The following is a 24,297-nucleotide window of genomic DNA, read 5'->3' on the forward strand; positions in this document are numbered from 1 at the left end:
GATTAGCAGCAGACTAAATAGTTCAGGGATTTTGAGTGTGAAAGAAAGATAGTTATAATGAAATATAGAAAGTAAACAGAAAACCTAATAAGCTGATCCCCCACTTTGTATTTAATACACTGTGACTTAATCTGAATGTCATTCTCATTTTTCCTCAAGAGATGAGTTTACCATTGGAAAATGTTGCCATCTTGACTGGGTGCCAAACAGGGTTGAACTTGTTTCTGTTCTCAGTTGCTATGCAGTAAGACAGATTCTTTAAAAGTACTTTTTCTGAGAAGGAAGAAACACATTAATTACTCTTCACTACAGTTTAAAGGTGAGGTAAACAGGGCCTGTGAATGCAAAGCAGAAATGTCTTGAAATGGGTATGTAATAAACACCGAAGAAAGATAACAGAACTTATGCTCCAGGCCATTACACTGTGTGTAATGAATGTCAGCTACATTTTCTTTTTTTTTCCTTACAATGAAAATAATTGAGTTACCCAGACTACTGGAAGTATTGTTATTGTTGGCACAGATAATACATGCAAACATATTCAAGAGAGAGAATGTGTGCTTTTCCATGTTCTGGATTTTTCCCCCCTCTAGTTCTGTAGGCTACCTTCTGTTAGCAAAAATGATGCCAAGTTTCCTTTGGAGGTGGTTCTAATTTACAGTTGCTTTTGCAGGTTTTAGGTGCTCGTCATCTCCCTAAACTTGGTAGAAGCATTGCCTGTCCCTTTGTAGAGGTTGAAATTTGTGGGGCTGAATATGACAACAGCAAATTCAAGACAACAGTTGTGAGTGAGTATCTGTGGGTTTCTGTGTTGCAGGGATATGATTCTACTTCTAGGGTACTTAAAGTGAGCAGAGGATGAACGTTATAGGGGGAGTAAATTAACTGTAGCTCTAGACTGATGAGTCACAAACTCTTGTTCTCTTGCTTATCATGGGGCCTGTTAATTTGAGAAACTTCAATGTATACCAAATTTAGAAAAAACAGTACTATTGCAGTTGGGAAAAAAAAAATAGTCCCATTCTGTTGTGTTGTCGCCCATGCATAAGTTTGTGTATTTGCATATTTTAAAAAATTATTGTCTTGGGAGTGCCTCCAACAGTGCTAGTCAGTTCCCAAAAGTCTGGCCCAAATGGGGAGTTACTACTGCGAGCTCCAGACTGTGTTTATCTAAACTGAGGTTCTGAGACTGGCACCCCCTTGGAGGCAGCTTGGGTGTATAGGGCTGTAAAATGATTTAACTTGAAATACATTAGAAGTTTGATCAAAGCTTAGTCCTGGGGAGTTCTGGATAAGGAATGTGTTTGTGTGTGCATGAACTTAAGTGTGCTGAAATGGGGCAATATTTCAGCCACTTCATACTTCACCATTTAGTATTTCTGGATGCAACAGTGTTCCCCTGGTAAAAAACAGGCTGTGGTTCTGATTATCCAAACCAGTGATACCAGTGGAAAATAACCACAGCATCAGGAGCAGAATGTGCATTGTGGCTCCTCAGTACTTTAGAGAAGATGATTATGATTTAAACTTTCTGTGGGAAGTGACCAAGGCGTTAGAGAGCAAACTTCCTGGCTGTGTCACATAAACCAAATCTTGGTCTTGGTCTTGGTGTTCTGTACATAACTAGAAAAAAATTGGACCAAGGTACATGAGTGTTCCTAGAGCTTTTCCTGCTTTCTCTTGGATATGGAACATTTCTCTTATGAATGTGAGAAATTAATTAGCTTTTTCTTTTCTTTCCAAATACATGTCCTAGGAGGTTTTATATGTTTGAATACAAATAATAGCCTTTCTTCATGGATTTTCATCCCTGCCAAGTTTCCTCCCACCCCCCACCACCAAGTAAACAAATACAAACTTTCTGAAGCAAGGTTACAACATGAGACAGATGGCATATAGGATTTTTGGGCTTCTGTATCCCTAGAAAATTTCCTGGGATACATACTCATATGTGAATGAAGTGAAATTATTGCTTCATACTCCGACTGTTTCCTTTTCATTACAGATGACAATGGCCTTAATCCAATTTGGGCACCTTATGCAGAGCAAGTGAGATTTGAAATTTACGACCCAAATCTGGCGTTCCTGCGCTTTGTTGTTTATGAGGAGGATATGTTCAGTGATCCTAACTTCTTAGCACATGCCACTTTTCCCATCAAAGGAATCAAATCAGGTGAGATCAGCAGCAATAATGAGCATTACTGTTGAGCATTACTGAGCTGTGCCTTCCTCTCTGATGCCAGACTCCCTCCTGCCTCGATGAAGCTCCTTCCTCTGGCTTTACTTTTCAAGAGCATGTGAAATCAGGTGTTTCTCAATTTTGCCAGTCTTGCCTTTTGCTCCTCTGCAATTGCCATAGTGGAACCTGCTTTCAGCAGAGGAGCATTTGAACACTGAAGAATGTTCAAAGTATGCACCATTTCCGTGACTCCGAATTTCCCCTTGATGGATTCTATAATTTCCCTTTGTTTTCCTTCCCCCTGCCCCAGGTTTTAGGTCAGTTCCTCTCAAGAATGGCTACAGTGAAGATATAGAGCTGGCCTCGCTGCTGGTGCACTGTGAGATGCAGCAAGTCCTGGTGAGAAGCAGTGGGGTTTGTTGTGTGCACTCAGGGTGTCTCTTACCAGTTCTTTGTGGGAACCAGGAGCTGAGGATTCAGTTTTCTGTTCTGTGTCTGATGTGCTGTTGTCAAGCATTTCTTCTGCAGGTACTGGGGAAGACAAATAGCACAAATTGAGTTACTCTCCCTCTGGGTGGACAGATTACACGGTTGTTAAAAGAAATAACACACAAACAAAGCCTCATTACCTCCAATAGTTTTTGCTGTAACAGCATGGTCGTTGTCTTTCCTTCTTAACTGACTGATGCCATGCAAAGCTAGCTAAAATCAGCTTTGGCTTCATAGATTAATCTTTTTTTTTAAAGGTCCTACATAAAAAGAAATCACTTCAGCAATAGAAGATAGTAATTTCTCCCAGTATTTCATTAAAATAAACAACCCATCAAGTAGAAGACGTATCTGATTCTTAAAGAACTGCTAATCTCCTCCTTTTAAGCCTCTCTAAGCACCTACTTGAAATAGTAGTATTTTAAAACACATAGGGGAAAAATAATGATGCTCATGAATCCAGGCATTAAAGCAGCTGATCTGTGAACAGTATTTGTTGGTGTTCCAAGGGTGCTGCTGTATATGTTGATTTGTAGGATATTTCTCAGACTCTTTCTCAATAATATATTACATAATATAAATACACTTGTGATATGATGAAAGTTTAAAGATGCTTCTGGGAAGTGGCTATTTCAGGGTGCTTTCCAGCACCCTTCTGATTCAGAGAAAAAGAAATTTCAAGTTCTTATTTTTAGTCTGTCAAACCATTCAGGCCCACGCTGCACTTCACACTAGTGACATTATTTTCCTGATTGAAACATCAGCTTCTCTGAACTCTAAGTCATTATGTCTCCAGAGGGATTTGTACCTGCAGTTGCATACACTGAACTGGAAATTTCTGAATTCAGTCACATTGTTCTTCCCAAAGGAGTGGAAGCCTTTTTCAAACATCCTTTGTGGAGGTTTTTATGAAGCCACCTTATAACACCTGATGTAAAATGACAGTGTGTGCAATGACAGTTTTTGAAAGCTGTGGTAGGTTCCTCTAAGTTCCTTCTGTGGGCCAGCCAAGGGTTCTGAGAGCAGGAGAGGATCAGAAGCTGAGACCAGGGATGTGTGTGTGTGAAGAGGAGACCTGTATCCTTTCAAGATAATATTTAAATTGCTCATATTTCATGGACTCAATCTCATAGGGGAGGCCTGATAAACTGCTGGTTCTGGGCTTGCTCCCTTAGAGAAAACTGGCAAAGTCACCATTGCCTAATGCTGAGCATGGACATCACTTGTGGATACATTGCAAACCCCTCCTGCCGTGGTTTCTCTTCAGGAATCCAGATCATTATTTCCTGGGGCAGGAGCAGCTCTCAACTGTTGTTCATAGCAGCAGTCTGTCCCCCAATCTGTCAGCACTGACTCCTTTGACAGTAGCACATTTCACACTCTAGAATCCCCTTCTGCTTGTCAAGCCAAATGAAGATGCAGCTCAGCTCGGTGTTTTTACAATGCCTGGTGGCAATGCAGTGCAGGACAACTTCCAAAAACTTCCTTTTGTTTGGCAGCCTGCAACAAGCCCAGACTCACCGCAGTTGTCAACTCTAGAACTTTTGCCAGGTCATTCAAGAAGCATCAGAAAAGATTCAAGGCTGCCTCTGTTCCTCTGCTTCTTTTTGAAAAGTGATGGCCTTCCATAAAATAATGACATTTAATAACAGGCCTTCCATAAATAATGCCATTTAATAATGTCTGTTTATATACAGAGCCCATCTGCATGTGCTTGGAGATGAAATACAGAATTGTAATGAGGAATTACAGATGGCTGTGAAGTTTATCAGGAATAGTAAAGTGAAAACATTTTAGACATAAATATACACATTTGTGAATTATTATGTGGGGCTTTATTATTCCTGTATAACTTAAACATGTTTTTTGATATTGTAGGAATTATACTATATTGAAGTGGTTGTTGCACTTAAAGGCATGTCTTATTTGCTTGAAAATTGATTTACTTCCTTCAGAAAGTGCATGTATTTCTTCAGCTTTGTCTGACTACAGACAGCCTCAATGGTGTATATGTTCTTGATTTAAAAGATTGAAGTGGACATCTTAAAATGCAGTTTAAGCTTTAACCTTTGTGGATACATTTATTTACAAGAAATAACAGTGGTACATATGCATCTTGATGATTACACCTGCAAATTGGTAATTAACAATCTGCATTTCTTTTGTGATTTGGGAATACAAAGTTTCCTACCCCTTTACAAACAAAAATTAAATAAATTACTCTTTAAGTCTTAATCAGCAGCATAGCACTGAGGCTGTTTCAGTTGCTCCAACCCATGCCTGCATAGGAATGTGTTTCAGGAGGAAAAAAGGGTTTAGGAAAGGATCTTGTTGCTGTAACTGAAACCTCTTGGGTATGTTGCTAAGCTATCAATTTTCCTAGATCTGTACTGAATGCAGAAAGAGGCATTCTTATTAGTATGCTGCCTCTGAAAATGTTTGGATTTATTACATTTATTGATTGCATGTCATTTCTTGTAGAAGGAGTATCTTGTTTTGCTGCTGATGTGAAAATTAAGACTTCAGTCCTGCCAGTTCAGTTCCCCACTAGTAACTCTATAAAGAGGCAGCTTTTGCATCCAAAGTTTTGAAGTATTAAAATAATTTGAAGTCCTAAAGGGAATAATGATGATTGCTTATGGTTGTGGAATTTTGTGAGACCTTCTTCTGTGGGCCACAATAGAAACTCAGACCCACTCAGTTCCTTTGCAAGAACTGAATTGCCATAGTTACATAGAAATACAGGATCTGTCCTTCTTTCTTGGTACATCTGAGTATTTGCTGCTGTAAGGGGTCCTATTTACCAGTCAGTATTTTGACCCTTAGTCTACATTTCAATAGAAAATCCCCAGGATTGTCACTTTGTCACATGATAGGCAAATATGATGGAAGAGCCAAAACCTAAACATTTGAAAAAAGTATTTTTAATATTTTTATAATCTGATAAGCCATCATGATGCACTATTTTCTGTTCTTTCCTCAACAGACTATTAAGGAAAGATATTACAATAGAAGTGTTTAGATACACGAATTTTGTGATCTGTGCTAGAATGTCCCTGGTGCCCCTGTCAGAGGGTATGGCTGGTCTTGCTGTGGGGCTGAGGAATGTTTTTTAGTGCTTTCTAAGTTAGTTTGTTTCCAGAAACATTCCATAAACATCCTATCAAACCAATTTTATAAAATGTTCTATGCAGTTATTAAAATGTGGTTAGGAAAACAAACTCACCCCCCAAACTCTGCTGGTTCTGTCTCATTTTGGGAACAATTTTTACAAAATCACCTTGATTTCCAATGTTCCTTTGAAGGAAAGTGAAGAGGAGCTTTATTCCTCCTGTCGGCAACTTCGGAAGCGCCAGGAGGAGCTGAACACCCAGCTGTTCCTCTATGACAGCCACATGAACATGAGGAACCCCAACAGGGATGCAATTCTGAAAGAATTCAACGTCAATGAGCACAAACTACAGATTTATCAAGAGACTTGCAACCGCAGGTGGGTTGATGATCATTCTCCCTTCCAAGGCAGCTCTGTCATGACAGGATTTACGGTAAAGAAACCTCAGCCATATCAAAGGGAGCATCTAAGGAGTGGTGAGGGTAGAATGAGCTCATCTGGAACGAGGGAAGGGCTGTAGAGAAGCCAGGCTGGGCCTTAAGCCACTAGAGGCCAGCAGAAGCTGAGGAATGTGTGCAGAGGAATCTCAGTGGCAGTGATCACAGTGACACTTGTAATCCTGTCAGGTTTTATATCCCTCTCTGCTGCTCTCTGGGAGGAAAGCCTGGAAGTATATACAGACAAATAAATAAACCTCCTCACTCTTGCTACACTATCAGAGTTATGTCCCTGGAAATGTCATGCACATATGAGATATGTGGGAACAGATACACAAACCACAAAAGATAAAACCAGTATTGAGTTGTAACAGCACAGCATTGTCAGTTCAGTGTCAGTGATAATAATCCAGAGCTTAGGGGAAGGTTCCTTCTCCTTTGCTGCCACCTTTGGCTGGGTGTGAGGGAGATAGAGGGGGAGGCTTCATGTACCGAGGGGAAGTTTTGAGTAGATCTCAAGACTTTAAATATTCTTGCTCTTTTTTTGTGTGTGCTGAACAGCTGTGTGAATCAGTTGTTTACTGCCATTTATTGAGGGAAAAATGGCAGTGCTCATTGCTGATACATAATTTGCCACTGGTATCCAAGTACATTGAGTTTGGTAGACTGTTTTCCTCTGAGAAATTCCTATTAGGCTTGACTTTTTCCTTTTCTTTTCCCTTAAGATTAAAGGAGAAGAAAGTCAGTAACAGCAAATTCTACTCTTAGAGCCCATCATTCTTTGATGTGTGCTTTATGGTGCAATTCAGGAAGAGATGAATTTATCCAGATCATCCTGCTCAGTGACGGTCTCATCAGACAGAATGACTGGAAGAAGAGAAGGAAGAGGAAATATGGATTTCCTTTATAATTTTTCTTCTAAGAAAAACTGGTTTAATACATAATAATTTATATTCTGTACAAAGCGTACCCTCTGTGCAGGCCAGAACTTCTGTGTATTCAAGATTTTTAAAACTTGAGGATGTGTAGTTGAATGGACCTCACTTCTCATTATCAATACCTGAAGTACAAATCATCTCCTGCATGTGTGTACACAGGCACAGTGTCACAGATAAGACAGTCACAACAATTTGCATGCATGGAATCACACCACTTCAACAACCTGGCTCCTCAAGATTAACTAGTACTGAGTTTTTAATTTATTAAATGCTGTAAAAGCATTTCTACACCAGCATTGTCACGTCATGTATGTTACAGTCCTCAAGACAGCAGATTGTGCTGCTGATACTGTATAAAATATTTTGGGCAGCTATTGTCTCTTATTAAAACTTTTCTGTTACATTTTCAAGAACAAGATAATATGTTAATTTTGTTGAAAGCAAATACCCTCTGTTACTGTAGTTGTGTTTTTCTTGTTGAACTCTCTTTAAAGGTTCAAGAAAGGAGCAATGTGTGAACCTCTATTCATAGCCCCTGTGAACTTCTGTTCATAGCCTCGAGGCACTGGAAGGAAAAGTTTCAAGATATGCAGTAAGAGATATATGTTTGTTTGCAGAAAGAGAAGGTATTTAAAATTCTGAGCAGCACTTACTTTTGTACAGTATCATTTCTGCAAATCCTTTCAGCTGCTAATGTGCTTAGAAATGAATTTTTAAATGAACTGTCAATTTTTAATCTTGCAATCCTACATAGACGATAGTCAAATGATAGTGTTCTGTAAATGTAGACTGTTTTCCCAAAATGTAACTAATCCAAGAATGATAGTGTGCACAAATATAGAGGTACATTCTTCTGGTGCCTTAATCAAATCAAGAACATGAAGCTGCAGATGAGAATACTTGTTAGATTAACAAGTGTATTTTCCTGCCAGAGCAGAACTAAAGGCCTTCGATGGAATATTTAACAGCAGTTGTCATCATTTGTGTATGTGTTGGTCCTTTGTGCTAGTGCTGTATTGTCACCATCAAATTCCTGGTTGTTGTATCTCTACATGGGATGAGTTTTGCTATCTATATTCTCAATTTCAGTGTTCCAATGTGTGCAGAGGAGTTTAGTTTTTGGAGTGACTGCCTGAGGCATAAAATGCTGCTTCCACAGAGCTGTACTTCTGATCACAGAGGACTTGCACAGATTTGGGATTCATGGCCTGATGCAGCTGCCTCAGCAATTTTCCATTTCTCTTGCTCCCCATGCTGTGAGTTCTGTTGTTTCAAGAGGCGCTTAATTGATGCCATTGTGCATTCACAGATGATGGTTTGAGGAACCCCCTTGAGGCTTTAGCTATTCTGTAAAGACAGTCTTGTCTCAGAGATGAAAGTGTTATAATAGTGCATCCCACAATGGGGTGGCGTCTGTAAATTTTTTATTATAAAGAAATTAATTACTAATCACCCAACTGAAAACAGAAAACTTAAAGGCCATTCTCTCCTTTTCATCATGCTTCCTGAATCTCTTCAGGACCCAGCTGTGATTGACCTGTTCAATGAATTAGATGGGTGTAAACCCTGCTCAAACAAAGAAAAAAAAAAATCACATCAACTGTGGATTTGGGAGGTGGAGCTATAACCTCGACTGCTGTATAGAGCTGGTTTTATCTTCATTATCCAGGTGTGGATTGTTCTGCCTGTCAGAATTCTTTTTAAGCTCAGTTCTAGAGCAGACCCAACCAAACTGTCCATTTGTCCTGGCTTTCTCCACTGGTGTGTGTATTCCTGACACAGCACAGCCACTGTATGATGGACTCAGGAGTGAGTCCCTCACACTGCTCTTGTGCAAATATTTAAGAATTAGCTCATTTTGTAGTCCTTTGAAAAGTGCGGTGCACATTCTCCACTCATGCATAATGTCAGGGGTTATAAGAGCCACTCCATCAGTATTTATGCAAATGCATTTTGTTTTACAGTAAAACTTTTCCCCAGAATATGATGTTACACTGTGTGCAGAATGAAAATACTGCAGTGACTCTTCTGCTGACTTGCAAGTGGTGGGAAAGGCTATTTTCTAACTCTTCTCTTGGTTTTGCATTCTGTGTTTTATCTCCAAGACCTCACCTCTCAGTTCTTCCTTGGGGCAGGCTCTGTAGCAACTTTATCACAGTTGCAGCTGTTTGAGTATGAAAGTAGGTTTGAATGTGTGGACTAATTTTTTTAATCCAGGAGGGAAAACATTTATACATTTTTGAAGTTAACAATTGTTAAATTGTTATATTCTTATAGAAACGGTTTTAAATCATTGAAATAACTTATTTTAATAAAAAATTGTTGATATCTCATGTTGATGTGAATGATGCCAGGTGCTTCTTTGTTTAAGCATTGCTCGTTGAATTTCGTGACTTTTGCCAGTCATTTGAAGCAGTGAGTTCTTACTGAAAAGTGATCTGCTGGTGTGGTATGGTGTGCTCTGCTAGAGGTTAGAAGAAGAGCATTTCTGTGGTTTTAAGATGAACTGACTCAGAGATTGTTTCAGTAGACATGCTATTGTTGCACTTCCTCTGGCTCCAAACACACGAGGCAGAAGGAAAAGGTCAAAGATCGAGTTTAACTTGTGACTCCAAACCAACCTTTTTCAGTGAGAGGCAGATACAAACTCCAGCTCTAGTGAGAGTCAGATTTTTATGAGCTTGAACAATAAAATGTGAGTAAGGCAAAGATTAAATTTGTGGTAATTTGGAAGGACAGTAATATTGATGTTTACAAAAAAAAATTATCAGAACACTTTCTGCCTATGAGGTTGCAGGGAGAACTACTGCTGGGTGGGTGCACTGTCTTTATGTGGTGATTTTTTTAATTGTTGGGAGTCTTGGGAACAAATTTTTTTCTCATCTTTTGATCAGAATTACATGCTTATTGAACATGAATCCATATGAGGAGTCTGCAGCTGAATTCTTCTGGAAGGTCATTAAATCAGACAGAGTCTTTATTGCCTTAGTGAGTATTGGTATGCATGAGTTCTGGAGTCCAAAAAATTACTACATTTAGGTGTTTTGTTGCCTGTATTGTCACTTTTTTCTGCCCCAACAGATCTATACATTTCTCTGTTGAAAGCATTTTGTTAGTTTTGCAGTTCTTTAACCTCAGACAAGGTGTGAGCTGTGTACCAGCCATTATCTTTGAATTCTCCAGACCAGTTGGAAAAACCTGAATGTGGTGTGGAAGCTGAATTGCAGTGGTTGAGGTCTGCTACAGTCATGTGTCAGCATTTTAACTGCAGTCCAACTAAGCTGGCTTTGTTCCAGACTGAAATTCCCTTTATAGCATGAGAAATGGAAGTTAAATATAATGAAAATTAACTTTCAGAATCAGTTCAGAGATTAATTTATCTTCTGATTCATAACAGTATTTATAAAGATGTTCAGCTATTAGTTTTAAAAGAATTTAAATTAAATTAAAAGCAGTTGAATTTGTTGCTAGTCTACATTTTTAGCTGTTACTCCAGCAAAACAGAGAATTGTGAGCTTGACTAAAATAAAGCAGTAGTTTCTCCAACACTTCTGTACTCCTTTAATTACAGATTCTTTACAACATGTGTAAATTATCAGCCTTCAGGACCCTTTTCTCTGAAGACCACATAGTAAATTATTACATATGCCACTATACTTTGGAAAGTATGTGGAAATCAGTAATAAATGGAAACAAAGGGACATTTTGGTTGGGTCCCTGAGGAGAAGGACCTAGAAAAATCTGGTTTGATTAAGCATCTAAAATAAATATATTTAAATACATGTGAGAAGTATAAGTTTTCAGGTATATCTTGCAAATTTGTACCTTGAAATGCTGTGTCTGAGGTTAAGTAGCTGACCAAGTATTCTTAAACTATTCACTTTAAACATCAGCATCATCCTTTATAGTGAGCCACCTATCAATTGTTCAGTAATTTTGAGGACTAAAATTGAATCTGAGCTATATTTTCATTCTGCTCTTCCAATTTTCAGGTTCATTTCTGGTAATTCGGTTTCAGGAAAACAGGTAAGATGAAAATTTGAAAAGGGATACAACACTTGAATTAATTACCCTAATTTACCCAGATATCCATGCATGAGGAGTAATGAGAAAAAAACTGGAAAAAGAAGAGAGAATTGTAAAATACTTCAAATAGAGGAGCTGTGACTGTCTTTACAGGGATGGAATTTTCAAGCAATTTTAGAGTATCTCTTTAAGTCACAGACTGCCTGTTTTCCTTTTGGAAAGAGTAAGTGTATCCTTCACCTCTGCTGTGGTCAGCACTTTGGTTTTTTTTAATAGATGGAGCTAATTGATGGGGAATTAATCAGTGCACTGATGATGGCTCGGGGTGTGTCCCCACATTAATCCTGTGTGCTGGAGCACACTCTTGGGCCATTAGGACAAAACAATTCCTCCTGCTCTCTTATCAGAGAGTTCTGGCCTTGACTCCAGGCAGATGAAAAGCTTCACGTGTTGAGCTCAGCTCCTGCAGGACTTCTGGTATTTGGGGTTTTGTGGGGTTATTTTTGTCTTGTTAGGAGCTGCTGCTGCTGCTGTACCTCAAAACCTGACCGGGGCTTGAACCTCAGCTGGTATTGACAGTGTGGATTTAGGATTCTTGGCTTAAAGACCCTTCCATAGATGATTTTCATAACCCCACCATTGAGATAATTATAAATAGCAGTAGCTGAGTTTTGCTGAAAGATTACAAATAGCAGAGAAAATTCCTCTGGGGCACAGGAGTTCAGTTCCCTATGTTAAAACCATTTTTAGAAGACTTGACATGAAATACCAATGCTGTTTCTGTGCAACAGGCTTGTGCAATTTCTTCTACATTTTGGTTTTGTCTTCTGCTGGCATTAGAATTTTGTAATCTATTTCTGATAACATTGTGTCAAAGCCAGAGAACTTAAAGGGGAAAAGAACAAAGTGGTTTCCACTTGAAAAAACAGAGCTGTTGGAAGGAGAGCATCGGCCCAGTGCTTTCATGAGGTCATGGATGTCTTTTTTCTGTTTTATTAAAAAGAAGATTTCTTCTTTCTGCAGATGATGTTGTATATTAATGACTCCTGGAGAGTGGCCTTTGTGCCATCAGTGCTCAGTTGGAGACACATAAGCTCTTTATAAGAGAGTGCAACACTCCTGCTACAGAAACAGCTTATTTGCTATTAGAGAGGGGAAAAAAAGTGAGTTCTCTCTTGAGCTGTCCCTCAAGCTAAGTATTAAATTTAATTTCTTTCATGGTGTACTTACTGGTAGGGGAGTGAGGGAGAAAAGTCAGATTTGAAGCATAAAAATACAAAAAGTTATCAATAGTGTGGGCTGGGGTTTTTTAAAGGTAAACTTATCAGGAGGAGAACAGTCAAAAAATAATGCTGTCTTTAGTCACCATGAGCTGTAAAAATCTGCATCTTCTAAGCAGGGGTGGCTGTGGATTTCTAGCTTGGTTCCTCTCTTAAGGCCTCTTGTTTTCTGAGAATCCTTTAACAGTGCAATGGAACTGCTCTTCTTCTTATTCTTTACTTCCCCATTTCAGTTGCAGCAGAGTTGAACAGAAGTATCTGGAAGTTACTATTAATTTAAGATCAGTGTAGCTTCAGCCATTAAAATGCAAAGACTAAAGTTTAAAGAGGAGCTTTAAATTCTTGAAGGATTCTGCTTTTATCAAGGGGTAGAGAAGCTGCAATGCTGATGAGTTAAGGGAAAACAACTCTGTGTTTAAAATTTGAGGTGAAGTTTCTTAGTTTATGTATTAGATTGACAGATGGAATTGCATGGGACAGCTGTGACCTGTACTTTTAGTCTTATCTTCTAATCTTAAAATACCACAAAATTATGAGTTTCCTTGTAGCAAGTGTTTATCTTCCTATCACAAAGCTGAAATTCTATTTAGCTGGTGTCAGGTGTTAAAGAAATATTATTAAAGGCTAAAAGTGTTTTATAAATAGTGGAACGTGAATGCAATCACTCACCAAATGTCTTTGATGAATTATTTGTTTAACCATTCAATAATGCTGGGAAAAATCATAGGTTTTATTTATGAATGCACTTTCAGCTGGTTCATTCATTTTAAACAGGCATATTTTACTGTTAGAAAAATCTACAAATCTCTGGTGCTTCAAGCACTTTGTGGTAATTTAGATTAAGCATGGTGCATTTTCCAGAAATGTCATTAGATATCAGAGTTTACTCAGGAAAGCATACCAGAACGTATTCATGTAAAAACCTCATTTATTTATTGTCTAGCAGTTTATCAGTTAATCTTGGTTAGGCATATATACGTCCAAGCTGGGAAGCAGAACTGGGGTTTGGAATGTGATCAAAGAATAAATTTATTCTCCTCTGGATCATGTAACACAAACTCTTTAGGAATAAAGGGCAGGGATCAGGAGTAAAATCCCATCAGGGAGGAAGGGTCAGCCTAAGGATATTTGTTCCATTCACTGCATTGTGCTGTTGTACCTGAGAATAAAATGCTGTTTGCAGTAATACTGAGCTTCATCTTGTTAGTGATCTGATCAATTTCACTTTGAAGAGAATGAATATATTAAAAATTGCACCTTTTTACCCAGCAGTTCCAGTCCTTGGGGATAAAGCTGTTATTTACCTCAATCACACAAGTATGTATTTTTTTTAAAATCTTTTATAACCTGTCTGTCAAAACCAAGAGTAAGCAGAGCACAGAACTAAATTCTGTCCTCAGCATTTCATCTTTCAGAGTGAAAATGTTGCTGCAGATGGAAGCCAGGAGACCAGCACAGCAATCAGCAGCACAAGCAGTCCCCCATCCCTAACCAGGTGCATCATGGTGTAATTTCTTGGCTTTGGTCCACATCCCTGGGATCTAAACCACTCCACCACTTCATCCAGGCTGTACTGCTGGGGCTCATAGCCCAGCTCCTTCCTGGCCTTCTCCATGCTGAAGTAGTGTGTGACACCAGTTTTGTAAACCTCGGTGCGAGTGAGGAGAGGCTGGAAGTTATAAACATGCCCCACAAGAAAATGAACTATTTCAGTAAGGAATGCAAAGAAATAGACAAGGGAGAGGGGAAGGCGCAGGGTTGGGAACTTGTAACCCAGACCTTCCACTAGTGGTCGGAAAAATTCAAAGTTATTGACAGGCCTGCCATCAGAAATGAAATAGGCCTGGCCTGCAGCAATGTGCTGCTTGCTGGCTCTGAGGGCCTCGGAGGCAAGGACATGAGCCTGGACCAGGTTGTCCACGTGTACAAACTCCACCAGACTCAGAGGGTCTCCATAGACAAATCTAAACAGTCCCCTTTCAATGTAGCTGACTATTCTTGGCAGGTGTCTCTGCTCCCCGGGCCCATAGATCCCTGCTGGCCGGAGAGCACAGGTCCTCAGGACACCTCTCCCATTCCCCAGCTCAGCACCGTTGGCCTCCAGCACCTTCATTTCAGCCAAGGATTTTGTTCTGGAGTAGTGATCAGGGTGAAGGTGCAGAGGTAGATAAGGCAGAGACTCATCCCCATTTTCTATAATTTGGCCTCCAAATATCACATTGTAGGTACTTGTATAAACCAGGCTGGACACTCCCCTGCTTTTGCAGGCCTGGATGACATTTTCTGTTCCTTTCACGTTAACATCTTCTATAAGTTTTCGGTTCAGCTGCTCCCTGCCAGACATTCCATAGGAAGCGATATGAAACACGCAGATTACATCTCTGAGAGCTTCTTCCACTTCAGACAGGCAACAGATATCCCCCTGCATGAACTTCATTCCCTCTGGCATGGTTTGAAGTGGCTTCACCACATCAAAGAGGATCACATCGACTCCCTTTTGATATATGGCACAACCTAAACTGAAACATGACAGAAACCATACATTAGGGTACAACACCATGGTGCATGAAACATCTCACCTGGAAGGGAGAGAACACTATTAACTGTTTTTATGCTGATTATTTTTCTGGTGGGAGTCTTTTAAATGCTCAGTCCCCCACTATAGGGAATATTCAGCTGTGATAGTTTAGGTACTGAACTGATATCTCACATTCCATCAATACTTGGAGGAAAAAAAGAAAAAAGAGGCAGAACTGCTGTAAATGAAAATTCTGAAGAGATCAGCAACAGCAATTTTCAGATGTGCAACTATTGCCAAATATTTTTTTTTTTTAAAAAGCTTTACTTTTATCTAACTTTAGTTAGATAAAAGCTTTAGTTTTATCTAACTGCTTTTGTGCCGTCCCAGTTCTGGCAAAACAACAGGTTGGTCTTCGCCATTGTGTTTGAAATTTACAGAGGAGTGGGAGAGATGCTTCTAAGCTGCTGTGAATGCTTTGCCACAAGTCTACATTTTACTCCAAGTCACAAGTATTGACACAAAGTGTAACTCTGGTGTTTCTCTTCCCCTTTCCTACATTTTTGTATCTCCGTTGTGCTTTAGGGCATGAGAGTGGAGGGAGAAGCCAAGCAGAAGTCAGATAGGCATCTCCTGAGATCTTTTTTTTGCTTCCCCTGACTTGAAATTTACTTTATTTTCTGGTCCTGACTGTGATCTCTCTTCCTCTGTGAGCAGTTATAGTCTAGGGCTCAAAATAGGATTTTTTCTTTAAATGGGCTGCAGAGCCAGCTACAGCAAGGGAAAATGGATTTCACTGAAATATGCACCTTATTAACAACCCTAATCCTAAACCATCACTGCTCATGAAAATAATATATTCTTGAGAGTTCAGCTGGAGTTGTTAACCTATAGAGCTAAGCACATGTGTAACTATTTGCAGGTCAAAAGAAAACAAGTGTAGGCTTGTCCTTCAGAGCAGGCTGATGATGGTGATCCCACCCCTCTACAGAGGTGAGCACACAGGTAAATGTCTGCCAGGCAGCTGCTGCCTGACATTTGGAAAGGGGAAAACAGCGTCACTTACAGCCTCTGGACACAGAGTAACTGAGGTTGTTTAAAACTGAGACCCCGGGTGAGCCAGAAGATGGGAACACCTGGTTCAGGTGTCTCAGGCCCACAGGTCTCCCTTCTACAGATGGATTTTGCTGCCTCCCCAGCAGCAACCTCTTACATTTACTCCTGTATGTAATAACGATTTAATGCACTAACCGGAAGCCAAAATAACCCCCTCCTCCAGTAATGAGGACCCTTTCCTTGGCAGCGTTTCCTTCTTCCATCCTCTTTCCTTTTGCACCGTGTGCTGGAACTGACCTACAAAACACACCGCAAACACACCCATAAAAACCAGTCCGCGTTTTACCATCGCTGCACATTCCCGACCTTATTCAACGCTCTCGTTCACGCTTTAATTCCGGCCCTTCCCCGGGGAGCAGGAGGCGATTCAGGGCCGGGATGGGCCCCAAGGGAGGGAGGCTGTTCCCGCTGAGGGAGCGCTGCGGTGGGGCCGTGCCAGCCCCGGGCCCCCCGTACCTGCGGCGCTGCCGGCCCGGCCCGTCCCTGCCGATTCCCGGGGCGGTGCCGATCCCGATCCCGATCCCGATCCCGGGAAATGGAGCCGGGCGGGGCGGGGGCGGCCCGAGATGGCGGCGGGAGCTGGGCCTCGGCTGCCGTCAGCCTGTGCTGGCCTCGCCAGCCGTGCTGGTGTGGATTTCTGTGCCGGGCCGCTGATGCTGCTGCGCTCCCCTCGCAGCCTGAGGCGCTCTGGGATGGGGGCTCTGTGCTGAAATCAGAGCCTGTCCCGGCCCGATGTTTGTACCGCAACACCCGGGATCGATCCGGGCTGGAGCAGCCGTGGGAGAAGAGCTCGGGGGTGTTGGTGGCTCGGAGCTGGACCTGCCCCCGGTCCTGATCCCTCCGTACCCTGGGCTGATCCCCCCATTCCCCGGCCCTGAACTCCCGCGCCCTGGGCTGATGCCCCCATGCCCCGGCCCTGATCCCCCCATGCCTCGGGCTGATGCCCCCATGCCCCGGCCCTGATCCCCCCCATTCCCCAGCCCTGATCCCCCCATTCCCTGGCTCTGAACCCCTGTGCCTCGGGCTGATGCCCCCATGCCCCGGCCCTGATCCCCCCCCATTCCCCAGCCCTGATCCCCCCATTACCTGGCCCTGATCCTCCCATTCCCCAGCCCTGATCCCCCCATTACCCGGCCCTGATCCCCCCATTACCCGGCCCTGATCCCCCCATTCCCCAGCCCTGATCCCCCATTCCCCGGGCTGATCCCCCCATTACCCGGCCCTGATCCCCCCATTCCCCAGCCCTGATCCCCCATTCCCCAGCCCTGATCCCCCCATTACCCGGCCCTGATCCCCCCGTGCCCCGGGCTGATCCCCCCATTCCCTGGCCCTGATCCCCCATTCCCCAGCCCTGATCCCTCATTCCCCGGCCCTGATCCCCTGTTCCCTGGGCTGATCTCCCCGTGTGGGCAGCAGGGAAGGGGGGGATTCTGCCCCTCTGCCCTGCTCAGATGAGACCCCACCTGCAGAGCTGCCTCCAGCTGGGAGAACTGGGATTGTTCATCCTGGAAAAAAGAAGGCTCCAGGGTGATCTAGCTGTGGTCTTCCAGTAGCTGAAGGGAGCTCAGAGGAAGGATGGGGCAGGGCTGTTTGCAATATATGTAGTGACAGGACAAGGAGGAATGGCTTCAGAATGAAAGAGTAGGGTTAGATCAGGTATTAGGAAGACATTCTTCCCTCTGAGGGTGGTGAGGCCCTGGCACAGGTTGCCCAGAGAAGTTGTGGCTGCCACATCCCTGGCCTTGGAGCAACCTGGTCTAGTGGAAGATGTTCTGCCCATGGCATGGGGCTGGAACTACATGATCCTCAAGGTCCCTTCCAACCCAAACCATCCTGTGATTCTCTCAGGAGGTGCCTGCAAGTGTCATCCCAGGTGTGAAGCTCTGCAGAGGTCTGAGACACTTAAGAGGGGCTGAGGAGCCCTTGACTCTGGGTAATTTGGGTGGACACGGGAGTTTCTGGACTTGCTGCTGAACATTTCTTCATGGGAAGGGCTGTTAAGCATTGGAATGGGCTGCCCGGGGAAGTGCTGGAGTCACCAGCCCTGGAGGTGTTCCAGAAATCACTGGACATGGCAGTGCTGTGGTTTAGTTGATGAGGTGGTGTTGGGTCAAAGGTTGGACTTGATGATCCTGGAGGTCTTTTCCAGCCTTAGTGAGTCTGTGATTCCCTGGTGCTGTGGAGGTACCACAGCTGAATGTCCCACCATGTCTGGGAGAGCTGTGCCCTCCCAGCATCTCCCTGGATGAAAGTGGCTGTCCCACATCCTGCTGTGTTTGTCATGAGCCTGAACCATGGAGCACACTCACAGCAGTCTGCTGGGCCCTGTGCAGATGTTGAGATGTTTTTGGCAGTGGGAAAACCCTGCCCAGCACTGCCTGGCTGCAGCAGAACTGCTCCTGAGTTCACATCAGCAGTCCCAGCTGTCTGTGAGAGAGAGCTGTAATAGGAAAACAATGAAGAATTACAGGATCAAAGTCTGGCTTGTATTCCATTGTATTCCATTTTTCATTTGCAGAACTGAGCCACTTGGGGAATGCCAGAGAGTGGATTCAGTGTCAAAGCTACTTAAAACTCTGCAAAACTCCTTTCTGTTTTGCAAAACCTTGACAGAAGTAGATGCAGTAGGCTCTGTTGTATTTTTGATGGATGGCTGGCAAGAGTTAGAACTAAGCAGATTCTAAGAATTCTGCAAGAACTAAAGGTTTTTTTTTTTTTTTTTTTCTTTAGCAATGATTTCTTGCTGGTGAGCCTCTGGGACTCTTAAATAGAAATTTCAAGATGGAGCTGGTGCTGTACCTGGTTATACAGAGCTGCTGCACCTGTGGAGATGTGCAGAGGGTCTGGTGTGGAGGCAATCCCCCAGTCATAGCTGATTTCCCTGTCTCCTGTCTATAGCAGGAGAGTGGGTTTGAAACAGCCTTGAGGCATCCCCTAATCCAGACACATAATCAATGGTGTGTTCACAGAGGTATAAGAATTCTAGCTCACAAGAAGAAAAATCCCTTACTTATTCCTAAATACTAGATATAAGGATTCTGTATGGCTGTACATGCCTTCAGGATTTATGCATAATCTTGATGAAGGTTTTGAGAATATTTTCCCAAGTGTTTAATCACCTGCAAAGTCCAAAAGAGTCCTGAGCTTTCCCTGAGATCTGTGGACACAAAGTTTTTTTTTTTACCTTTGAGGAGCCTTACTGAGATTAGGGCACTTGGTGGTTCTCTTTTGATCAAAGAAATTGTGTTTGAATGGAATTTTGAAGGATCACAGAATATCTGAGGCTGGAAGGATATTGCCCTGTTGAACCCCTGCACAAAGCATTTCCAGCCAGAGGGGTTCCATGGGTTTGTGCTGGCATTGAATATCTCCAAGGATGGAAACTCCATGTTCAGCCACTTTCTCCTCACAACTCCCAGAGCTTTGTGCTCTCAGAGCAGTGGCCTCACCCTCTGTGTTTGTGAGTAAATCCCTCTGTTTGAACAGGCAGCTGTTCACCTCAGGATGACGTCTGTCCCCTGGACTTTGTGGTGTCCAGTTTGCAGGACTGAGACCCCTCTCTGCACTTTCTGCTTTATTTTGCTCTCTGTATGTCATCTGCAGAGAGTGAATTGGGACAGGGTATCTCAGAATTATGGGTATTGTGACTATAATGAGGCTGTGGTTTAGATACTGTAAAGATGTTGTTCTTAAGCCACTATCAGTTTTATTTCTCATTATAGTGAGCTGTCCTTTTTTGGCTTCTGAGAATAGTGAGGAAGATTCATTCCTTCAAAATGATGACATCTGTGAAAGCTGTGGGTAAATATTGTCCTCCTTTGACACTGACAGGTCTGGTGTTAAGACATGGCACTCTCAGACCTCAGTTTTGCACAACCCATTTATTACTGGTTTTTCATTTCCTGTGAGACTCTGCTTTTCCTAAGGTTTAATGGACTTTCAGAATGTATCATAGGTTCTGTTTTGCTATCAAATGAATGGACTTCCAGTTTTATTTTATACGTAATACTGAGATTGTGTCCTTCTTTAAAAAAACATGTAAACCCTTCCCTTTAAAGGTCCAGGCTTTTGGAGCATGCCTTGCATGTATCTCAGCATGCAGGGAATGAGACTACTTGAAGAGATTGCATTGATACCTTGAATTGCACGTTAGGGCAAAATGTGTCAGGATAGAAGGATTTGCAGTGTAACTGGGAATTATCTGCAGTGAACCTGAAATGGGCTGCAGAGGAATCCTTAAATCAGCTAAATAAGCAGCTGCTGTAAACAGTGCAAGTTAGAAAGAATAAGCAATGAAATAATTAATTATTCTTTCATAGTATGATAGTTAATCTGGTTCTCTTTGCAACTTAAAATACTTTGCTAGTAAAATTATTTTTGTCATCAAAATACAAAGTGTGCCAGCAGTACTACTTCAGGAAGCAGGGCAATATTTCATCTGGGAAAATAAACCTTAGCTTACTGTTTTCTTACTATTTGATGGATTTCTTTTAGGTATTACTTAATTGTGATTTTTTTTTTTATTGAACAATGCAATGAGAGAAGAGAACAAGATTTAAAACTAGGTAGAACCAACCATGCTTATTAAAACACATAAAACCAATTGGTTAAAGTAGTACTGAAGAGGTGAAAACAAAGCATACATTGTGAGGGAAATTAGAATTGTAATATTCAAAATTAGAATCAAACATTCAGTCTAGATGAGACTGGAATATGTTTCAAGGGGGGAAAGTGTTCTGGATAAAAATGCTGGTCTGAGTTTTCATCTTGGCTCTGGCAGGGGTTTCCTTAGTGACCTTCAGAGTATTGATTTGTGTTCTGTGACAAAGGTGTCATTGAACTTTCTCCCTGCCTGAGGTTATGGTTGTGCTGGTTTCATTTGTGTTTCTGATGCTCAGATGGGAGCTGCTGTAGAAATAAACCAGGAAATCAGATTTATGAAGCTCAAAGAGCTCAGAGAAGTGTCCAAGTAACACCCTTTGAAAATGTCAGCACTGACTTCTTAGGGCAGCTGTTGACTGTACAGTGTTGCTTGTGGAAGTGTCATACATCTGGTGCTGTGGAGATGACCATCCAAAGTGCTTCTAGTTGCTTTTTCATGTGAGTTCCAGTAATGGAAAAACTATTTTTTCCACACTGAGAAAGGAAGATTTCAGGATTAATTGTATTTTCTGCTTAGTAAACACCATTCACTGAATTGCTCATCCAAGCAGTTGCTTTATATAATTTTCCTAATCTAATTCTGCTTTAGGAGATACGACTTTATAAAATTTTAGTCCTGACTAGAAGGAGGTGCAAGCAGTAGTGGATTCCTTATCAAAGTGAGAATTCACAAAATGGAAAGAAGCCTCAACTCAAAGGTCTTGGAAAGGGTCAGACTGTTTGCAGAGTATTTTGATATCCTTGGATGAAGGAAGATTTTTATGTTTGTTATGTAATACTTTCTGTACTGTCAAAAAATAAACTCTATTTTATTTGAGTTTTGGGATCATCTTGAGTGTGGATGTGGATTTTGGGGTGCATGTTAACTCGTAGCTAACAAGTTCCTTTTCATCCATGTCCAGAAGCATGATCCAGTGAAGAACCATGGAGGGAGGAGGATGTGATGCTGTCCCTGCTCACAGGGTTCTGTCCCTGCTCATTTGCTTGAGGCAGCTCTGCTCAAGGCTGTGCAGGAGGGAACCTTCCATCCCCCTTTGCCCAGGAGCAGCTGGGAGTGGGGGTGTAGGAGGGTGCAGTCAGCTTTCAGAAGGGACAAACTGCTCAAACTTTGCCCAAAAGAGCAGGTTGGGCAGAAATACCAAGCAGCTGCCAGTCAAACCAACTACTTTTGGTGTCTGGTGGTTCCTTTTGCAGTTCCATACTCAGATAACACCTGAGTATGTGCCCTGAGAGAGGGAGCTGTTGTAGCACTGATGGCATTAATGTCACTGTTGAATTTGATGTCAGGGCTTAGTTCCAGTGAAGTATTTCACACAGCACATGTGCCCTGTGTGGTATAAATAACAGGCTGATACAGGGCACAACAACTTAGGCTCAGTGGTCATGCCTTGGTTAACTTGGATTTTCTGGGTGGGTTGCACTGTGGTCATCCTCACTGAGTTAGGTATGAAAAAATCATTACTATAAAAGACACTGAAAATGCTTTGAATTCTCTTGGTGAAGGTTCTTAGGGAACAAGCTTGATTCTGAGGTGTCCTTTCAGCAGTAGGAAGTGATGCATGCATTCTGTGGAGCCACCAGAAATTAACTTCTTTTCCATTCTGCAATGCTTTGAAAAATGTAGATTATCCCATTTCCAAAAGTAGCAGTTATTTATCCTAAAGGGAAGGGAAGAAAGTTTGCATCTTTTGGGATAAGTGCATGGTTGAGCACAGGACTGTGTTCTCCCTTTTTACTTTGATGACAAGTTGCTGTTTGTGGTCTCTGTGTCTCTTTGTGTACCCTGCTGGGCACATCAATAACCCAGTTCTTAGAATGAGCATATATATTAATCTTCATAACCTCCATGGAGCTGAACAGAGTCTGCAGGGACTCACCCACTGCTGAGCACTTCAGTCAAGGTGTCTGAAGTCAGTGTTTGCTCCTGTGATATTGATCTTAAGCTCCCTTAAGCCTCATGTGGTTTTTTAAGTGGTAATTTGACCTGGTGTGTTACCTGATGTTCTGAGGTGTTGATGTCTGTTTGCATAACATGTTGCACTGATATTAATCCTTAGCAGTACAAGGTGATGCTATCCAGTGTAATTGCAGCACCTTGGAAGTAAAAGCCAAATTTTAGCTCATCCTGTACCCTCATTAATAACCTCAATATTGCACACAGGACTGCAAGGGCTCAAGGGTTGAGCCTCTTTGTACCTGAAAGGACTCTATACTTTAAAAGTTTGTATGTTAAGAAATGGCTTATGGAAAGATTGTAAAATATTATTGCAAATACTCTCACAGATGTTTTTGTTCTCAGAGTAGGGGAGGACAGGTTTTGAAATGCGGTGCTGAATGTCTTTGATTCTGTTACTTAAAGCAAGTCTTCTAAATTCTCAATAGGAGGCTATTTCAGAAGGTAATTATACACTTACATTTCAGCAATTGGCTGATTCAGTTTCAGGTGTGATTGATGTGCATCCAGATGCCCTTATTTACCACACTAATAACAAGGAAAGGCTTCTTGTTGAAGTGATTTATAATTTAATTCAGCTATCCATGGCTTTACAGAAATCTTACCCTCCAGCAAAAGCAAGATGAGGTTGGTCTGTTATGAATCGTTGACACTAATAATTGAACACCCAGTTGATGGTACTACTTTGATCTCTTGGAAGGATCTAAGGCATCTTTCAGCTTCACAGGCAGCTAATCATGTGCTGTACATACCATGTGTAGAACAAACTCAAGGCAAAATGTGTTCATTAATCCAAATCTTGTACTGTGCTAATTTTCTGTGTGTGTGTAGGAAGTCTGCAGACACTGGTGGTGAGGATGAGATGTGTCAGCAGGAACATCAGGGCCTGAATTTGTTGTAGCATTTCTGTGGGTTTCTCAGTGGAAAATGCACTTGATGAGGGGGAAAGGAAGTGTATTTGCTGAAGAAATGTTTTCTGTCATCACACTCCTGGTGCTTTCATATTCCTGGTTCGGTGTTCAAGGTCTAGGCAGTGTCTCCCATTTTCAGGCACTGAGAGCTGCATGAAATCAGGACACTGGCTTAAAAAATGTTACTACCATTTAGTTCTGTGATGACCTTGAAAACACTCCAAAAATTACATAATTTTGCAGAGGAAAGATTAGGTAAGAGTAGGGGAAGTAGGGGAAAACAAACTCAAAAGAAGACAAAATCTCTTGCTTCAGCTGTGCTTGAGCAAGATAACCTCCATAAGGCTTCCTTAATGGCATCTTGGTGTTTGCAAGAGCACCACACTCTTGTGTATCTTTGATACTGATTTATTCTGTTCCACAAAACTAATGATTGCAGAATTCAGAAGCATTTTATCATGGCCTGATGTGTGACTTTGTTCTGAGCTATTTCAAGATAAGAGATTCTGACACAAGCCTGAGCTTTCCTTTAAAAGGGATTTGTTCAGAACCAAAAATTTTGAAGATTCAAAGCACTTAGTCAAAACAAAATAAATCCAATAACTCTAAAATGGGGAAAAATTACTGATTTACAAAGATGAGATAGTTATAACATGCATTTTTCTTCTGTTCAAA

At 41.8% G+C, this 24,297-nt stretch overlaps 2 protein-coding genes across 4 annotated transcripts in view; one reads left to right on the forward strand and one right to left on the reverse strand.

Annotated features, from left to right (window-relative positions):
* PLCG2 (phospholipase C gamma 2) overlaps positions 1-9,488 on the forward strand; it is a 55,669-nt gene extending 46,181 nt beyond the window's left edge. The window contains exons 29-33 of the mRNA XM_077185112.1: positions 674-788; positions 2,006-2,173; positions 2,490-2,578; positions 5,974-6,158; positions 6,943-9,488. Of these exons, the coding sequence (XP_077041227.1) occupies positions 674-788; positions 2,006-2,173; positions 2,490-2,578; positions 5,974-6,158; positions 6,943-6,985 (600 nt within the window). The 3' untranslated portion in view covers positions 6,986-9,488. The remainder of the gene's footprint in view (positions 1-673; positions 789-2,005; positions 2,174-2,489; positions 2,579-5,973; positions 6,159-6,942) is intronic.
* Positions 9,489-13,371: 3,883 nt separating this feature from the next.
* On the reverse strand, positions 13,372-16,685 carry SDR42E1 (short chain dehydrogenase/reductase family 42E, member 1). Of its 3 annotated transcripts, XM_077185121.1 has the most exons (3): positions 16,552-16,685; positions 16,231-16,332; positions 13,372-14,980 (listed from the first exon to the last, which is right to left on the reverse strand). In XM_077185121.1, exons 2-3 carry the CDS (start codon positions 16,296-16,298, stop codon positions 13,873-13,875), a joined length of 1,176 nt encoding a protein of 391 aa, XP_077041236.1. In that variant the 5' UTR covers positions 16,299-16,332; positions 16,552-16,685; the 3' UTR covers positions 13,372-13,872. The 3 variants fall into 3 exon arrangements, with proteins under 3 accessions (XP_077041236.1, XP_077041238.1, XP_077041237.1); XM_077185123.1 differs by lacking the exons at positions 16,231-16,332; positions 16,552-16,685 and adding an exon at positions 16,402-16,545 and having other exon boundaries at positions 13,372-14,975; XM_077185122.1 differs by lacking the exons at positions 16,231-16,332; positions 16,552-16,685 and adding an exon at positions 16,402-16,545.
* Between the last annotated feature and the right edge of the window lie 7,612 nt (positions 16,686-24,297).

Source organism: Agelaius phoeniceus, chromosome 12, assembly GCF_051311805.1.
Source record: "Agelaius phoeniceus isolate bAgePho1 chromosome 12, bAgePho1.hap1, whole genome shotgun sequence".
In the NCBI taxonomy this organism is placed as follows: domain Eukaryota; kingdom Metazoa; phylum Chordata; class Aves; order Passeriformes; family Icteridae; genus Agelaius; species Agelaius phoeniceus.

What these genes read in the sequence shown, in the direction of transcription:
- SDR42E1 (XM_077185121.1), bottom strand. Translation starts at nt 16,298, where the DNA reads ATGGAAGAAGGAAACGCTGCCAAGGAAAGGGTCCTCATTACTGGAGGA. An exon ending in GGGGGTTATTTTGGCTTCCG is followed by an intron (nt 14,981 to 16,230) that starts GTTAGTGCATTA and finishes GTCATGTTTCAG; the next exon opens with TTTAGGTTGTGCCATATATC.